The sequence below is a fragment of the Telopea speciosissima genome, unplaced genomic scaffold, assembly GCF_018873765.1.
Source record: "Telopea speciosissima isolate NSW1024214 ecotype Mountain lineage unplaced genomic scaffold, Tspe_v1 Tspe_v1.0045, whole genome shotgun sequence".
In the NCBI taxonomy this organism is placed as follows: Eukaryota; Viridiplantae; Streptophyta; class Magnoliopsida; order Proteales; family Proteaceae; genus Telopea; species Telopea speciosissima.
In genome coordinates this window covers 126443-144803 of record NW_025317381.1, presented here as the reverse complement: position 1 = coordinate 144803, position 18361 = coordinate 126443, and the positions used below count along the sequence as shown (strand labels likewise).

The 18361-nt window shown below is 40.1% G+C and overlaps 1 protein-coding gene across 1 annotated transcript; it reads right to left on the bottom strand.

Annotated features, from left to right (window-relative positions):
- Positions 1-11157: 11157 nt before the first annotated feature.
- Positions 11158-12294, bottom strand: LOC122647428. Its single transcript, XM_043840819.1, has one exon. The coding sequence runs from the start codon at positions 12292-12294 to the stop codon at positions 11158-11160; it is 1137 nt and encodes a 378-aa protein (XP_043696754.1).
- Positions 12295-18361: the final 6067 nt, after the last annotated feature.

The following is an 18361-nucleotide window of genomic DNA, read 5'->3' as shown; positions in this document are numbered from 1 at the left end:
ATAGCAGCTTTGCCAGCCCGACCAACGACGAGTCAAGTGAGCCAAGCCTCAACACCTGCTGCTCCACCCTTTAAGTGTTACCAGTGCAACAAGGAAGGGCATATGGCTAGAGATTGTAAAATGAATAGGTATGGCAACAACTCACAGAATCAGCCCTACGCTAGGTCTTTCCAGCCACAGGATAATCGGATGCGAGGAAAGGTGTTTGCGATGACGAATGAAGAAGCTTAGGCGAATCCCAATGTATTAACAGGTAAGTTGTTGAACATTACTAACTTATAGGAACTTATTGGCTTACTACATGTAACCTAAATTACCTACAAACCCTAGGTACCCTGAATGTATTGACCATACCCGCACGAGTATTATTCAACTCGGGCGCGATGCACTCTTTCGTCTCCTTGATCTTTGCAAGTAAGATGATAGATAACCGAGAGACATCGGGCATGAGCTAGTAGTCAGCACGCCGACAGGAAGTGTGGTGAGCTTGAAGAAGGTCTACGACCCTTGTCAGATTGAAATTTGTGGGAAGAAACTAACCGCACGATTGATAAAGATGGATATGAATGATTTTGATGTAATACTAAGCATGGATTGGCTATCTGCCTATGGTGCAAACGTCTTGTGTGCAGAAAAGAAGATAATGTTCAACTTGAAAGATGGGTCAACTTTCACCTATCAAAGTGAACCCAAGAAGAAACCCAGGAGAATAACTTTGTCAGCCCTCCAGGCGCAAAAGTTGCTTGACAATGGATGCCAAGGCTTTTTGGCCATAGTAATAGACACGGAGGCAAAGATAAAACCATTGGAGGAACTAGATGTTGTCAAGGAATTTTTGGATGTCTTTCTAGAAGATCTGACGCAGCTACCGCCTGACCGCGATATAGAATTCGCGATTGATCTGATTCCTGGTGCAGCACCGATATCTAAGGCACCATATCGGATGGCGCTAATCGAATTGAAAGAGTTGCAGGTTCAACTTCAAGACCTGCTGAAGAAAGTATTTATACGACTCAGTGTATCACCCTGGGGAGCACCCATGCTGTTTGTTAAGAAGAAAGATGGAAGTATGCGGTTGTGTATCGACTACCGCGAGTTGAATAAGTTGACCATCAAGAATCGATATCCGCTGCCGCATATCAATGACCTATTCGATCAGTTACAAGGAGCACGAGTTTTCTCCAAAATTGATCCTAGGTCAGGATACCATCAATTGAAGATCAAGAGCTGTGATATCCATAAGACGGCGTTCTGAACTCGATTCGGACATTACGAATTCCTGATTTTGTCGTTCGGGTTAACCCATGCCCCGACAGCATTCTTGGACATGATGAATAGAGTATTCCATGATGTGCTAGATAAGTTCATCATAGTATTCATTGATGACATCTTGGTGTACTCTAAGGATGAGGAAAAACATGCGCGATACCTTACCTTCATGTTGCAGCAATTACGAGAACACTAGCTTTTCGTCAAATTCAGCAAATGTGAATTTTGGCTTTACCAAGTTGGGTTCTTGGGACACATCGTCACCAAGGATGGCATCAAAGTAGACCTAGGCAAGGTTAAAGCAGTCCTTGAATGGGAAACTCTGAAGAGTGCCACTGAGATACGAAGCTTCTTAGGACTGGCTCGATATTACCAACAATTTATCGAGAATTTCTCACGGATTTTGGCACCAATGACAAAACTTACAAGGAAGGGAGCCAAATTTGAATGGAATGAAGCATCTGAGAAAAGTTTTCAAGAATTGAAGAACCATTTGGTAACAGCTCTAGTTCTAACCATTCCGGACGGCACTGGAGGAATGGTGGTATACACCGACGCATCCAGAATGGGATTGGGTGGCGTCCTGATGCAGAAAGGTAAAGTAGTTGCCTACGCCTCCAGACAATTGAAAGAACACGGGAAGAACTATCCCACTCATGACTTTGAATTGGCAGCGGTAGTTTTTGCGTTAAAAATTTGGCGACATTACCTATACGGTGAAAAGAGTGAAATCTTCAGCGACCATAAAAGTTTGAAATATTTCTTCACCCAGAAAGAGTTGAACATGAGACAGAGATGGTAGTTGGAATTGGTGAAAGACTATGATTGTGAAATCCAGTACCACCCCGGCAAGGCTAACGTTGTTGCGGATGCATTAAGCAAAAAATCTCAGACCGCAACCCTCGCAGCCTTAATTGTAAGTGAACAGTTAGTAGAAGAAGCTCAGAAATTTGATCTGGAACTCATGATCGAAGGAACGGCTATGCAATTAGCAACTATGGACCTATAACCATCGATACGAGAGGAAATAATTGCGAACCAACCATTGGACCCCAAGTTGGCCAAGATAATTTGAGAAGTTCAACAAGGTGTCCATAAGGACCCAGATTTTTCCTTAGCCCATAATGGTGCATTGAAGTTTCGAGATAGACTGTGCGCACCTGATGATTTTGACGTCCAAGACCGAATCCTTAAAGAGGCATACAACTCACCCTACACAATCCACCCTGGGAGTACAAAGATGTACAAAGATTTGAGGAAGTATTACTGGTGGATGGGAGTGAAGGAGACCATAGCAATATACGTGTCCAAGTGCCTCACCTGTGAACAGATAAAAGCAGAGAGACACCAACCGTATGGATTGTTGCAGCCACTTCCCATACCTAAGTGGACGTGGGAAAGAATCACTATGGATTTCATGATAAATTTGCCCAACACCAGGAAAGGCATGAATCCAATTTGGGTGATTGTAGATGGACTAACAAAGGCGGCACACTTCATATCGATCAAGATAAGTTACCCAATGGAGAAGCTTGCCCGCATATATATTGAAAACATAGTCCACTTACACGGCGTGCCTGTCAGTATTGTGCCTGATAGAGATCCTCGGTTCACCTCAAGGTTTTGGAGAAGTTTACAGAAGGCATTGGGGTCTCAACTAAATCTTAGCACAGCTTTCCATCGGCAAACGAACGGACAATCAAAAAGAACTATTCAAACTCTAGAGGAAATGCTCTGAGCTTGTGTTTTGGAAATGAATGATAGTTGGGATGCTCACATATCCTTAGTGAAATTTACATACAATAATAGTTATCACTCCACCATTTGCATGGCACCGTTTGAAGCTCTATATGGCCAAAAATGCCAAACTCCATTATATTGGGACGAAGTTGGCGAGCGGAAGTATCTTGGACCTGAGATGATACAAGTGACCTACGACAAGGTGGATATTATAAGAGAAAAGATCAAGACAGCCCAGTCAAGAAAGAAAAGTTATGCGGATAATAGAAGGAAGGACATCGAGTTTGAAGTCGGAGAAAAAGTATTCCTTCTAGTATCTCTAACTAAGGGATTGCTATGATTTAACAAGAAAGGTAAGTTGAGCCCAAGATTCATTGGTCCTTATGAAATACTCAATAAAGTGCGACCCGTAGCATACTGACTGGCGTTACCACCATCTTTGTCAGGCGTCCACGATGTTTTTCATGTGTCAATGCATGAAAGTACATTAACAACCCGACACATGTACTGTCAACTGAACCTAAGCAGTTGGATGTGGATATGACCTACGAAGAGCAATCCACGGAGATATTGGATAGAAAGGAGCATAACCTCCATAACCGCACCGTTGCTATTGTAAAGGTTCGATGGGGAAATAACCCGGTAGAGGAAGCTTCATGGGAACGTGAGGATGAAATGAAAGAGAAATATCCTCAACTCTTCAAAATGCAAGGTAACCAAATTTCAAGGATGAAATTTTTGTAAGGTGGGGAGAAATGTCAAACGCTGCCCCTGGCTGACTGGAATTTTGATTGGAGGATAGGAACCCTTGATCAGGTAACCAGGATCACTATGGAGTATCACTCCAGTGGTTTAGATTGGTGAAGAGTCCCAGTGTGGATCATCCTACATGCCTGTCAGTAGGTGGACAGGAAACCCCTGTAAATGTATAGCTCATTGCCTGATATATGGTTTGGATCCCAGGTAATCTCTCTCCTCCTTATAATGGTGGGACCCACCTCTGTAAAAGTGTGTAAAAATCTCCTATGGGGCATGTGGGAACAATACCCTGACCAAGGGTCAAACCCCTGTGCAAGCCCATTAAATTTTAGCTTGCTGGAATTCTCTGGACGACGGCACAGGGCGCTACAGCAAGGCCCAGTGACATCGCCCAGTGGGTGATACTGCATATTTAATTGATTTTTATTTATGGGGACCACCCAATATGAACATGGGCACCCTCCACTAATAGAGGGAAGTCTGAGGGACCACCTCATACCCTTGGTTCACTGTGGACCCCACCAGTGTGCCCAGAATCAATCATAATCAGTTTAAAATGTGATTTTCAAAAGAGGCCTTCACAGCCAAACAAGCCTCAGTGAAGGCTGGGCCTATAAATAGAAGGTTTTTGAGCTCATTTAGAGCTCTTATTTCTGCTGGAACCGTGGGGAGAGAAAGGAGAGAAAAAGGAGAGAAAGAAGAGGAAGGAGAAGAAGAAAGAAGAAGGAAGAAGGAAGGGGAGCTGCTGCAGCCCTGCACCAAGCCTGAACCCGAGCTCTATCAGACCTGCTCAGGTATAAAATACTTATGTATACTTGTTGTCCCCATTTCTTCTCTATGTTTGATGTGATTTTGCTCCCTGGGCAGCCCTGAACAGCTAGGGTTTGCCCAGAACAGCACCAGATCTGCCATGCAAGCCTTAAGCATGGAAGATCTGGAATTTTATGTAATTTTATAATTCTGATTTGCTATTTATGGGAACTGATTCTGGCTTTGCACAACTGCACTGCCCAGATTCACTTCTGGCTGACTAATTGAAGCCCTGCATGCAAGCCATGGCTGCAGAGCCCAAACCCTAGGTGGTTGCAGCCTTGAACCACTATTTTACATCCATTTCCAACCTTGCATGTGGCTAGAATTGAATTCCAAGTTTGGAGAAAACCTTGTGATACTATTCACTAGGTTGCCTAGGCAGCCATTGGCAGCCTGATGGTGGACCTGATGGATGATCCATTTGGACCCATAGGTAGGCCACCTCGAGGGCTACACAACACCCTAACATGCATGGGGTGATGTTGAGCACACTAACCCAAGAAGCCCCACCTTGGAATCTCAGTCCATTTGTCGAATGCAGCCTCTGGGTGATGCACTGGGAGATGCAGACATCGCCCAGTGAATGGAAAATTTTTGGAATGCTGATCTGGCTATGGGAACCTCACCCATTGGCTGTGGGACACTGTGGGAGGTTGAGAAATGATCAAAAAGCCCTTCCCCACATCTGTCCTTGGTGGAGGAATACTTTGGAGCCCTAGTGGGCCCCGCAGGTGAAGGAACCCTATTGTGCTTGGTTTTGCAGCACAGGCAAGCTGTGGATAGCACTGTGGACCTGATTTGACCTATGGTCAGGTATAGCTATTGAAAATGATCATATTACCCTTGTGCTACTGACATTGGATGATGCACCAGGACATGAGCCTAAGACCCAAAGCAAGGCCAGTGATCCCAAATGAGTACCAATCAAGCACCGGGTCAACCCAGTAAGCTTAGGTTAACCCTAGGAGTACCAGTGATAGACTGAAAACTTAATATGACAATTTTTTATTTATATCTAGGAATTGATCCCGCGCTCAAGGTCAACAACCAGACTGCTGTTGGAACTGAGTTTGTAACCAAGTATCTAGAACCAAACTCAGGTGAGTGAAAAACACTATCATATGTGCATGTGTAATTATAATGCTATGCCGGCTAATAAGAATTGAACTGTATATGCTGTGTTATTTACTTCTGTTCAAACTACTCAAATCACTGCATAATGATTGTCTATTGATCAACACCGTGAATTCTTATATGATGATTGTGATTGTTAGATTAGATGTCATAGTCGGCTTGGAAATGAGGCCTGTGGTAGCCCATAGAATGGGATGTGGTTGACACCACCTGACTCATACAATGCCATATAGACATGGAGGTAGAGTTTCATCACCTATGCTATACACCCTTGCCAACAGGGGTTTAGGTGTTGGATGCCTGTGAGGGTGACCATATGTTTATGAGAAAAGAAATGAAAGGAAATGAAAGAACACCGGAATGGTGAATGAAAAGAAATGAAAGAACACCGGAATGGTGAATATGGGCTGTAAGCCAAAGAAAAGAAAAGAGAAAAGAAATGGATTGCCCTATAGGTTAATCACAGAGGGCTGGTCGGGCTGACCTTGGTGATTGATGCGGGAGCTGACTAATCCTCTCTGACAACTCAATGGGTGTATCGTGGGAAGGGGTTAGACGCCAGCACTAGGGATTCATGTATTGGGGATTGTAGTAGCACTGACCAGACATAGTTGTATTGTTAGGTGGCTAATAATAAACTGGACTTGCACATCATGTAGGAACATATGAACTGTGAATTATGATTACATGTGCATGCATGATTGATGTTATTTGCTCATGAGCTCAGTGGGGCTCAAACTCTATCATACATTGTTTTTTTATTTAGATGATTTTGCAGATAGATGCCAGTGTGGCCTGGAGGCTCATCTCGAGGAGGAGAGTCCTAGTTGTTACGAGGATGTTGGTGTGGACCCCGACGGAGGTCATACCGATCCTACGTACTTTCTTGGTGGTCATTGATGAAGACTGTTGAGGAGTGCTTCTGATGCTTTTTGTTTTGGGAACTCCTTTTTATTTTTGTTAGGAGTTTATCCCTGTCTTGACTGTGGTCCTGTTGTAGTTTTTACTTTCTTTTCCTTTTTGGGGTTGAGTATACTCACCCTGTATATATTTATGTATGTAGTTCTGTTTTTGTCAGCTTTGTTTCTATGTTTGTGGGTTGGTGGGAAATTTAAAAACTTTCTTATGTATATATTATCATCATTTCCCCGTATCACTATGCTTCCTTTTATTATTGAAATTGTAGTTTATCTGCAGCACTCTGATCTTGCCTTTGGTAAAGTGAATGATTGTGGTTCCGTGAATGTAACACTGCTTCTAGATCTGTGGGATTTGGCATGTTACCGTTATGCAATTCGGGTCACCTACCCAATCCTCCTAGGGGTTGGTTTGGGGTGTGAAAGTTTAGGTGTTGAATAGCCTGAGCATATGTGGTCTGTGGAGGTGGGAGAGGCCGGGACAGGGGTAGTGACGGCTATCGAGGTCTGCCACTGGGTGGTCATAATGGCTTCTACTGGTGCAGGTCCCATGTGATGATTGAGGTTTCTCTGGGGCGATAGGATAAGTGACCCTCAGTGTCTCCCGAGTTATCACAGTAGCATACGTCATGCCTTAGATTGCTTGTTAGGTGGAAAATATGAATTTAGCATTTCATGCATCATAGACTATGTGTGATTGTGTGTATGTGCACTCCCCTTTCCCCTCACTAGCTTAGTGGAGCTAACCCCCTATGTACACAACTTTTTAGATTTTGAAGCAAGTGATGGTTACTTGGCCGGTCTGGATGTACAGTCGACAGATTATGATGCTATTGGGACCGAGGAACCTGAGTACGTGTCGGAGGAACACGGCAATGGTTGCCCCTGTGATGACTGTGCTTACAGGCAGTGACACTTTCAGGGATACTTCCCTAACTTTTGATTTTTTTGGTGTATGGTACCCATTATACACTTTTTTGTAATAACTTATTATAGTCTTTGAGTAGTTACGTCATGGTCAGCTGATGTCAGTACTACTATTATATTATCATTTAGATGGCTGAACATACTATAACTGCTTATGTAATTAAATGCTTCCGCTCATTATGACTCTGACAAATATTGGAATTGTATTCCTTTTTTTTACTCAATGTATTTATTGGGTGGGCCCTTGGGTGATGATCATGCGCTAGGACACTGTGTCGTTGATCCTGGTAGGTATTGGGGTGTCGAGTGCCTTTCAATCATCCTCTTGACTGTGCTTATGACATAAGCTCGGGATAGGGGCATGACACATTCAATCAGCCAATTTCCATCAATCTTTCAATTGTTTATCTAACAGTGACATTTCATTCATTTTATCATTTTTCAATTCATTTCAGTCTTAAATCTTTATCTAGTATATCTCTGTCGTACTATCGAAGTAGCTCTAGTTACAAACCACTAGAATGGGTTCAGTCATACCATTGAAATGGCTCCAGTTACAAACCACTGGAATGGGTTCAGTGATACACCCATCTTCAAAGGCCCTTCATGAGCACCGGGTTGTATGTTGGCTGGGCCCGCCGGCACTTAACTTTCTTTTCATTTTCATTCTTCGTTAATCTTTTTTTTTTTTGTCATCATTCATAGAACCATGTACCATTTACATTCCCATTAATAACCATAAGATCATTCAACATTCAAGCATATAGAGACCTAACATAATCATATCAAGGAATCTTTACTAAATAGCATTGCATAAACATATATGTTTTCATTCTACAATATTAACCATCGATTAACAATGCTTCCTTACCAACACTTTTGCGTTTCGATCGTCCAATTAATGTCGGCCTTTCGAGGGTCCTTGTTCTTCAATCAAAACCCCAATACTTCGGATTCTTATCTCAGATCTTTAAACAAGCTCAAAATCTCTTCAATCCAAGATAGATTCTAGTGAAAATCATCAATTGTAAAATTCTATTATGTCACTGTTTTACCTAGTGTGATGTAAAAATACAAAATAAATACTTAAAGGGCTTAATATTGAACAAGGTTAGTGGATACTGAAAGCTAACATCCATTTAGTTATTTCATAATAATACCATGCATCTTGAAACCCCTCCTAACATAGAGTTCCAAATATATCAAAAACACCCTTCTGACAAAGACAGATTGGAGTCATGAACTTGTAAAAATCATATATCCATTCTCCCGAATTAACTGTTTTCAATCTTTTTGGAGGATTTATAAGACTGATTAAAGTTCATTCAGTCCAAACATTAGATCAAAATTCAAAGTATAAGTACCTTAAACACATCTCTCAATCTCGGGTACAGAAAACTACCCTAATAGTTACCTGTCTGGGAGAACGAATTTATAAACATATCAAATCAACTTATTTCTTAATGAAATTTAAAGGAGATCATATTAACACATATATACTCCCAATAATTATTTAAGACCATGAATCGATCCCTAACTATGGTAGATGGCATGAACAATCTTGGGCTACTGTTCTATCCAACCCAGAAATTTCAGAAACAAGAAAAATCATTTACTTTTTCTCTCATCACCACTTGTATCCGAATTTTCCATCCTTCAATACCATGATTTAAATTTAGAAAAACATCTATATAACCTGAAAAATGTATGCCTTAATCCATATAAAATTCATAATGCATCCTCAAGCGTCAAAGCCCTATTCTTCCATTCCATTTATGAAATCTTCTCTCAAGAGACAAAAATTCAGGATTCAAGGATGGGGAACCTACCTTGTTGAAGAACCAAGTCTTGATCCTAGCTTTGGCCCTTCACTCCACCATATTCCAAGCTCCAATCTTCAACTTAGCCTTGGAAATCTTCTCACAAAACCCTGGAATTTGGACACTCAAATCCCAAAAGGACTCACTCCCCTCTTCCACGATTTTCCTTCCCTCTCTTTTCTTTTCTTGTTTTTCTTTCTCTTCTCTCTTTCTTAGAATAACTCTCCCTCTTTCTTAACATGACTCCCTCTCTTTCTAAGATTTATCTCACTTGAAATCTCCCTTATGCCCCTCTATTGTCTTCTTCTTTCCCATCTTATCACCTCATTAATTTACATCTTACTTGAGATCTCCTTTATGCCCTTCCATTATCTTCTTCTTTCTTATTATATCCCCTCATTAATATATATCTTACTTGAAATCTCCTTTATGCCCTTCCATTATCTTCTTCTTTCCTATTATATCCCCTCATTAATATATATCTTACTTGAAATCTCCTTTATGTCCTCACTTAACTCTTCTTTTCCTTTTGTAATTTTCCCATTAAACCCTCACTTAAACTCTTCTTTTCCTTTTGTTCACAACCTATAGTGAATTAGTATTTGGAATCTTTCTAGTGAGTTTCCTATAATGTCCTTGTTTCCCTATTTCATTGAACCAAAAAGTACTCACAAAGAACCAACATGAACCAAATAGTAAACTATGAATCAAAAAGTGAACCAAACATATCTTTCATACACTTTAAATTATAAACCATAGTATATAAAAATGTATCATAGTGTATAAAATCAATACATAGTCTATATACATAGATCAAGGGTTATAAAATCACATAAATAACCTTACATGGCTATACATGACCAATAATCATACTCATGCTTATAATTCATTATAAAACATGCAAAAATCATAATTACATGAAATCTTACCATAAATTAACAATATCAACATGAAAATCGATTCCCTACCATCCAATCCAGTCATATAAAAAGTAAGACAATAAACCAATATTAAAATAAAATTCTTGGGTCAGGGTATTACATCCTCCCCTCCTTATAAAAATTTTGTCCTCGAAATTGACATACCTTGATCATCAAATAACTGGGGATACTCATCCCGCATGTTGGATTCAAGCTCCTATGATGCTTCTTGTCTTGTATGATTCCTCCACAAGACTTTCACCAACGGGACAACTTGATTTTGCAAAACTTTATCCTTCCGGTCTAGAATCTTCATAGGTTCTTCCACGTATGATAGATCTTCATTCAATTGTAACGGTTGGTAGTCCAAAACATGAGATGAATCACCAACGTACATCTTCAGCATTGACATGTTTAAAACATTGTGGGGACATTGGACAACTTCGGCGGTAAGACAAACTTGTAAGCCAATGGTCCAACTCTTTCAAGAATCTCGAAGGATCCTACATACCTCGGACTCAACTTTCCTTTCTTGCCAAACCTCATAGCTCCCTTCACTGGTGCAACTTTCAAAAACAGCTTATCCCCTTCCTCAAATTCTACAGGCCTCGTTCTCACATCTACATAGCTTTTCTGCCGGCTAAGGCCAGTCATTATTCCCTATAATCTATACACATCCTCATGGTACCATCCTTCTTCTTCACAAATAGGACTGGAGCTCCCCACGGCGAAACACTAGGCCATATGAAACCCTTGTCCAAAAACTCTTCCAATTGATTCTTCAATTCTTTCAGTTCTACTGGAGCCATCAGGTACAGTGCTTTGGATATTGGCGCCGTACTAGGAACCAACTCATTATCAAATTCCATATCTCTTTCGGGTGTCAATTCTACCAAATCCTCCGAAAACACGTCCCGGAAAAAAATCCCTCATAATAGGTACATCAGTTAAAACTGATCCCTTCACTTCAGTGTCAACAACTGAAGCTAAAAATCCTTGGCATCCCTGCCTTAGCAACTTTCGGGCTTGCATCACCGAAATTATCACCGATGGCGGAGTTCCTATCATCATCCCAGAAAATTCAAACTTTGGTTCCTTCACAGGTCTTATGACTACTCTCTTTTCAAAACAAAGAACACTAGTATAATACGCTGCTAGCCAATCCATTGCAAGTATAACATCAAAATCCTTCATTTCTAATAGAATTAAGTCTACAGTCAATTTTCTCTCCATAATCTCTACATCACATGCTTCACAAAATAATTCTGTTTCTATCATTCCTCTAGAAGGTGTAGACAAACACAACTGGTAATTCAAAACTTTTGGCATAACATTCAATCTAGTAGCAAAGGTACTTGATACAAAAGTATGAGTGGATCCCAAATCAAATAGGACATAAGCAGGTATTCCAGAGATTTTCAGCATACCTACCACAATAGAGGGAGACGCCTCTGTATCCTTCTTAGTCATTGTAAAAACCCTACCAGGGGCTCTTGGCTTCTGGTTTCCCTGAGTGTCCTTTCTGTTCTGGGCCTTTTGATTGGCTTGCCCTCCTTGGGGGTTTCGCTCTGGCTGCTCCTTCAGAGTTGGAGAATTCCTTGCAAGATGTCCAGGTTCCTTACACTTGAAGCAAATGAACGTCCCCCCCAAACAATCGCCCTTGTGGTTCTTACCACACTTCTTGCAGTCAACATTTCCTTGGGGCTTTTTCTTATGGAATCTCTTCCAATTGTCCTTGTTTGCTGTATGGGTAGCAAAACTCTTCTTGAACTTTTTCTTTGGTTCAACTTCTTCATCCTTTGTTGCATTCTTCTCCAAAGCCTCATAAATTTGAGATTTGTGGACTACTTCAGCATATGTCTTCAGTTGCATAGGAGAAATACTCTTCTGGATCTCCACCCTTAAGCCTTGCTCGGACTGTCGAGCTTTCATCTCCTCTGTACTCACCATGTGTGGTGCGTACCTATACAGTTCCTCAAACTTCCTCTCATACATCATCACTGTTTGGCTTCCTTGAGTTAAATGCATGAACTCAAAGATCTTCTTTTACTTTACACAAGGTGGGAAATACTTATCATCAAAAGCTGCCTTGAATCCATCCCAGATGATTTGCCTATCACCTGCTTCCAATACGGGCTTAGTCATTTTCCACCACTGATCCACTTCTCCTTGAAGCATAAAGGTGGCACACATAACCTTCTGTGCATTAGTGCACCTGATCACTTCATAAACCCTCTCTAAGTCATTAATCCACTATGTGGCAATAGTTGGATCAGCATTTGTTCCCTTGAAAGCTACCGAATGGAGCTTCTTAAAATCCGTAAGGACATGCTTGTCCTCAATCTCAGTTACTTCCCTTCTGCCGCCACTACCAACAGTTGGTGTAGCTTGAGTAGTCACCTCTACCCAATTAGTTTGGTCCTGTAATGCCCCCATAAGGTTGCCAATAGCATCTAGTACTTGTTCCATCTGAGTTTGCCCTTCATTCACTGGTGTTGCAGGGCTCTCTTGGGGCACTTCAATCTGGCCTCTACCTCTTCTTCTCTTCGGTGCCATTACCAGGTCACCAAAAACATGGATTCAATCAATTCCTCGTCCATAAAAAGGACTATCAATTCAATATCATCCATCATTCAAAACAGTCCATTTACATTGACAATCAATTCCATCCAGTTCTCATTCAATTCAGTTCTGTTCAGTTAGCATTCCTATGCCATCAAACCACTAGTTTACAGAATCTATCTAAACCCATCGCTCTGATACCAAGACTGTAACGACCCCGATCCAAGGGTCAGGTGGGGCCCATAACACCAAAGTCCAGTCGGGACCGCATAGGAAAACATTCAGTCAAGCCTTCAATATAATCAAAGTGTATAAAATTAAAGACATAATAGTAGGTGGAAGATAACTATTTAAAACTTAAAACATGGTACTGATGGCTCTAACGTCTACAATCCATACTCTCTAAGGAGAGGAATAGAACTTTAAAAATATTACAGTCATCCGGGTTCAAGATTTTCCTTCAACATAAATATCCTTTACGACAGAACAGTTCTATCTATTTCAAAGTAATAGACTCCAAAATGATCCTCAGATCATCAGTCTTCATCTTGCTCGATAATAGCAATGCCCTTGCCCTTATTCACGCCTGTCTTATCTGTAAAAAGATTATCATTCGAGGAATGAGCTAACACCCAGAAAGAAATGACATTGCCAATCATGCTCACAATATAACATGCAATTAAAATTTATTTTTTATATATAAGCATGGCATCATTCCTTATCATTTGAATAATACTCATTCAATCAGCCAATTTCCATCAATCTTTCAATCATTTATCTATCAGTAACATTTCATGAATTTTATCATTTTCATTTCATTTCAGTCTTAAATCTTTATCTAGTATGTCTCCATCGTAATACCGAAGTAGCTCTAGTTACAAACCACTAGAATGGGTTCAGTCGTACCATCAAAATGGCTCCAGTTACAAACCACTGGAATAGGTTCAGTAATGGCCTCAACACCCATCTTCATAGGCACTTCATGAGCACCGGGTTGTATGTTGGCTGGGCTTGTCGGCACTTAACTTTCTTTTCATTTTCATTCTTTGTTAATCTTTTTTTTTTGTCATCATTCATAGAACCATGTATCATTTACATTCTCATTAATAACCATAAGATCATTCAACATTCAAGCATAAAGAGGCCTAACATAGTCATATCAAGGATTCTTTACTAAATATCACCATAAACATTGCATAAACATGTATATATTCATTCTACAATATTAATCATCGATTAACAATGCTTCCTTACCAACACTTTTGCATTCCGATGGTCCAATTAATGTCGGCCTTTCGAGGGTCCTTGTTCTTCTAAAAAAACCCCAAAACTTAGGGTTTTTATCTCAGATCCTTAAACAAGCTCAAAATCTCTTCAATCCAAGATAGATTCTAGTGGAAATCATCAATTGTAAAATTCTGTTATGTCACTATTTTACTTAGTGTGATATAAAAATACAAAATAAATAGTTAAAGTGCTTAATATTGAACAAGGTCAGTGGATACTGAAATCTAACATCCATTTAGTTATTTCATAATAGACCATACATCTTGAAACCCCTCCAAACATAGAGTTCCAAATATATCAAAAACACCCTTCTGACTAAGATAGAATTGGAGTCATGAACTTGTAAAAATCATAAATCCATTTTCCTGAATTCAAATGTCTTCAATATTTTTGGAGGGTTTATAAGACTGATTAAATTTCATTCATTCCGAAAATTAGATTAAAATTCAAAGTATAAGTACCTCAAACACATCTCTCAATGTCGGGTACAGAAAACTACCCTAATAGTTACCTGTCTGGGAGAACGAATTTATAAACATATCAAATCAACTTATTTCTTAATGAAATTTACAGGAGATCATATTAACACATATATATACTCCCAATAATTATTTAAGACAATGAATGGTTCCCTAAATATAATAGATAGCATGAACAATTTTGGGCTACTGTTCTGTCCAACCCAGAAATTTCAGAAACAAGAAAAATCATTTACTTTTTCTCTCATCACCTCTTGTATCCGATTTTTCCATGCTTCAATACCATGATTTAAATTTAGAAAAACATCCATATAACATGAATAATGTATGCCTTAGTCCATATAAAATTCATAATGCATCCTCAAGCATCAAAGTCCTATTCTTCCATTCCATTTATGAAATCTTCTCTCAAGAGACAAAAATTCAGGATTCAAGAATGGGAAACCTACCTCGTTGAAGAACCAAGTCTTGATCCTAGCTTTGGCCCTTCACTCCACCATATTCCATGCTCCAATCTTCAACTTAGCCTTGGAAATCTTAGCACAAAACCCTGGAATTTGGACACTCAAATCCCAAAAGAACTCACTCCCCTCTTCCACGATTTTCCTTCCCTCTCTTTTCTTTTCTTGTTTTTCTTTCTCTTCTCTCTTTCTTAGAATAATTCTCCCTCTTTCTTAAAATGACTCCCTCTCTTTCTTAGATTTATCTCACTTGAAATCTCCCTTATGCCCCTCCATTGTCTTCTTCTTTCCCATCTTATCACCTTATTAATTTATATCTTACTTGAGATCTCCTTTATGCCCTTCCATTATCTTCTTCTTTCCTATTATATCCCCTCATTATTAATATCTTACTTGAAATCTCCTTTATGCCCTTTCATTAGCTTCTTCTTTCCTATTATATCCCCTCATTAAGATATATCTTACTTGAAATCTCCTTTATGTCCTCACTTAACTCTTCTTTTCCGTTTGTAACTTTCCCATTAAACCCTCACTTAAACTCTTCTTTTCCTTTTGTTCACAACCTATAGTAAATTAGTATTTGGAATCTTTCTAGTGAGTTTCCTATAATGTCCTTGTTTTCCTATTTTATTGAACCAAAAAGTAACTCACAAAGAACCAACATGAACCAAATAGTAAACTATGAATCAAAAAGTGAACCAAACATATCTTTCATACACTTTAAATTATAAACCATAGTATATAAAAATGTACCATAATGTATAAAATCAATACATAGTCTATATACATAGATCAAGGGTTATAAAATCACATAAATAACCTTACATGGCTATACATGACCAACAATCATACTCATGCTTATAATTCATTATAAAACATGTAAAAATCATAATTACACGAAATCTTACCATAAATTAACAATATCAACATGAAAATCGATTCCCTACCATCCAGTCTAGTCATATAAAAAGTAAGACAATAAACCAGTATTAAAATAAAATTCTTGGGTCGGGGTATTACAATTGCCGTTGCAGTTCTTCCTGATAGCTTTTGTCAGTAGGAATTACCTTAAAGAGCATTTGGTGAATCTTATCGACCATTCTGAGGATCCCCCTTACTTCAAATGGGAGGGACCAAGCTCTTGGCCCACAAATTTCCTCATACCGGTTGGCATTAGGTTCTTCCTCTGCTTCAGATGCTTCGCTGGGTAGTTCACTACCAGGGTCTTCATCCATTACTTTGTCGTTCCGACTTTCACTAGATGTTTCTTCCTCTGACTGTTCTTCAGAATGCTGATGACCTGGGTCCTCTTCTTCTTCCCCACTACTATCAATAGGGTGAATCCCTTTGGTTGGATTAAAGTACGGGTCATCGATATTCATGTTACCGACCCAATTGTCCCACTTTTCCATCATTCTTGGTGGATTGGCATAGGGGAACTCAGCTGAGTATAACATAGGATATTGGGGTGGGTTCCCAAAGAAATCCTTGGTTAATGCCAGGTTCTGCCAAACCATGTTCCTCAGCTCATGCAACATTCTCTAAAGTGCATCTTCTTCTATAGGTAATTCTATCTTTTCAACTTATTTTGCCAAATGGCCGCACATCATGTTCGGGAAGCTGGAAGTTGCTTGATACATGATGTTGTTAGCTATGGATATTAGCTCAAGGATGTCTTGCACTTGGACGCTCATGCCCCATTTATCGAAGTCTTCTTCTTTGATGAACCATGCTCTTCTTGGATTTTCGGGAGCCTTTCTCCCTCGCTGCTGCTACTTCCCTCATTTCTGGGAGGTATGGGTTGGATGAGATCAGTTGGGTCTATTCTGTCATCATATGCTCCAATATTGTTTATTGCAGTTTCAATGGAGAACTCATGTTCAGAATGTGACTCGAAGTCTTCTTCTTCACTGTCATCGATACCTCCTCCCCTCTGGATAAGGAAAGTGTCTCCAGAGAGAGTCTTGCCAATGGCCAGTGCAAATACGGCCTGGATCAAGCTTGGTGTGACTTCTTCAATGACTTTCATGTTATCTTCAGGTGGCTCTCCCCTAATGGGTTGAATGTGAACCGTCGGGTTAGCACATTCTTCTTCATCTTCTGAGTTTTCCATATATGCCATGTGGCTGATCTTGTAGCCGGTGAACCCAAACTTACTCAATTGTGCATGAGGCCCAAGACTGTCTAACCCATTCTCTAGGTATTCCAGCTACATCGTAGGATGGTTGGAAGCTATTCCCTTCCCTCGGTCACACCGCTGTCCACCTTCTCTGAATTTTCCATTGCAGTTGGTTCTTGCACAGTAAACACATACCATCATCCTTTTTGCCCTCCTCTTCTGAGCGTATCGGCTTTAGCCGTGAAAAGGTGTTGGTTGAGCTTTAATCATTTCTCTCCTGTACATGTCTCTTCGGAAATTGCTGGTGTTGGTTCTAGCTTCTGCTAGGAGGTCCATTTACCACATGAGACGCACCTTATCCCTCCAAATTCTTTCCAACTCCTTCAAGAGACCTCGTACAAGCCGAATTAGAGTGGTTGGGTCTACACCTGTTGTCCCTTCTTCTGAGGCATTTATAGATTCCATGGATTATCTCGGGGAATCAAGTTCATTTTCATTAAGCGACCCCTTCAAGGTGGCGAATGCTTCCAGTATCTCACACCTCTGAGGGTAAAGATACTCATGATATACTCCATGTACGTTTTCCAGGATTATGCTTGCTTGCTCTTCCTCCATTAGGCAAGGTTGCATTTGGTCTGCTTCTTCACGGAATCTTCTGACAAAGTCAGAGAATCCTTCATTCGACCTTTGCCTCAAAGCTTCCAATTCCTTTCTTTTCTTCTCATTTTCCTTGGTTTGGGCTGCTAGGATAGCCCTATAATTTTGAGAATCCATCAATTTCCTCCCTTACCTTGTAGGTTGGATCATGAATGTTGGGTTTTCATAAGGAACATCCTCTTGCAATATATTCACCCCATGGTTTGGCAGAGGGTTAGTAGTTACATTGGGCTATTGTTCCACTTCAATGCTATCTTCCCTGCGTCAATCAGGTCTTGTATGGCATGCTTGAGATGTATGCATTTGTCGGTCTAATAACCTTTCTGATTGTGATAGTAGCAATGAAATTTTGGCTTGTATCCTGAAGGTGGATTGGCCAAATCTACATATTTTAGCCGTACGACATCCAACATCCCTTCCCTCTTGAGCTTGAAGAAGAGGCGAGTAGGAGTCATGTTGTCAAAAGTAAACTATCTAGGAGAGGCTGACTGTTCTGC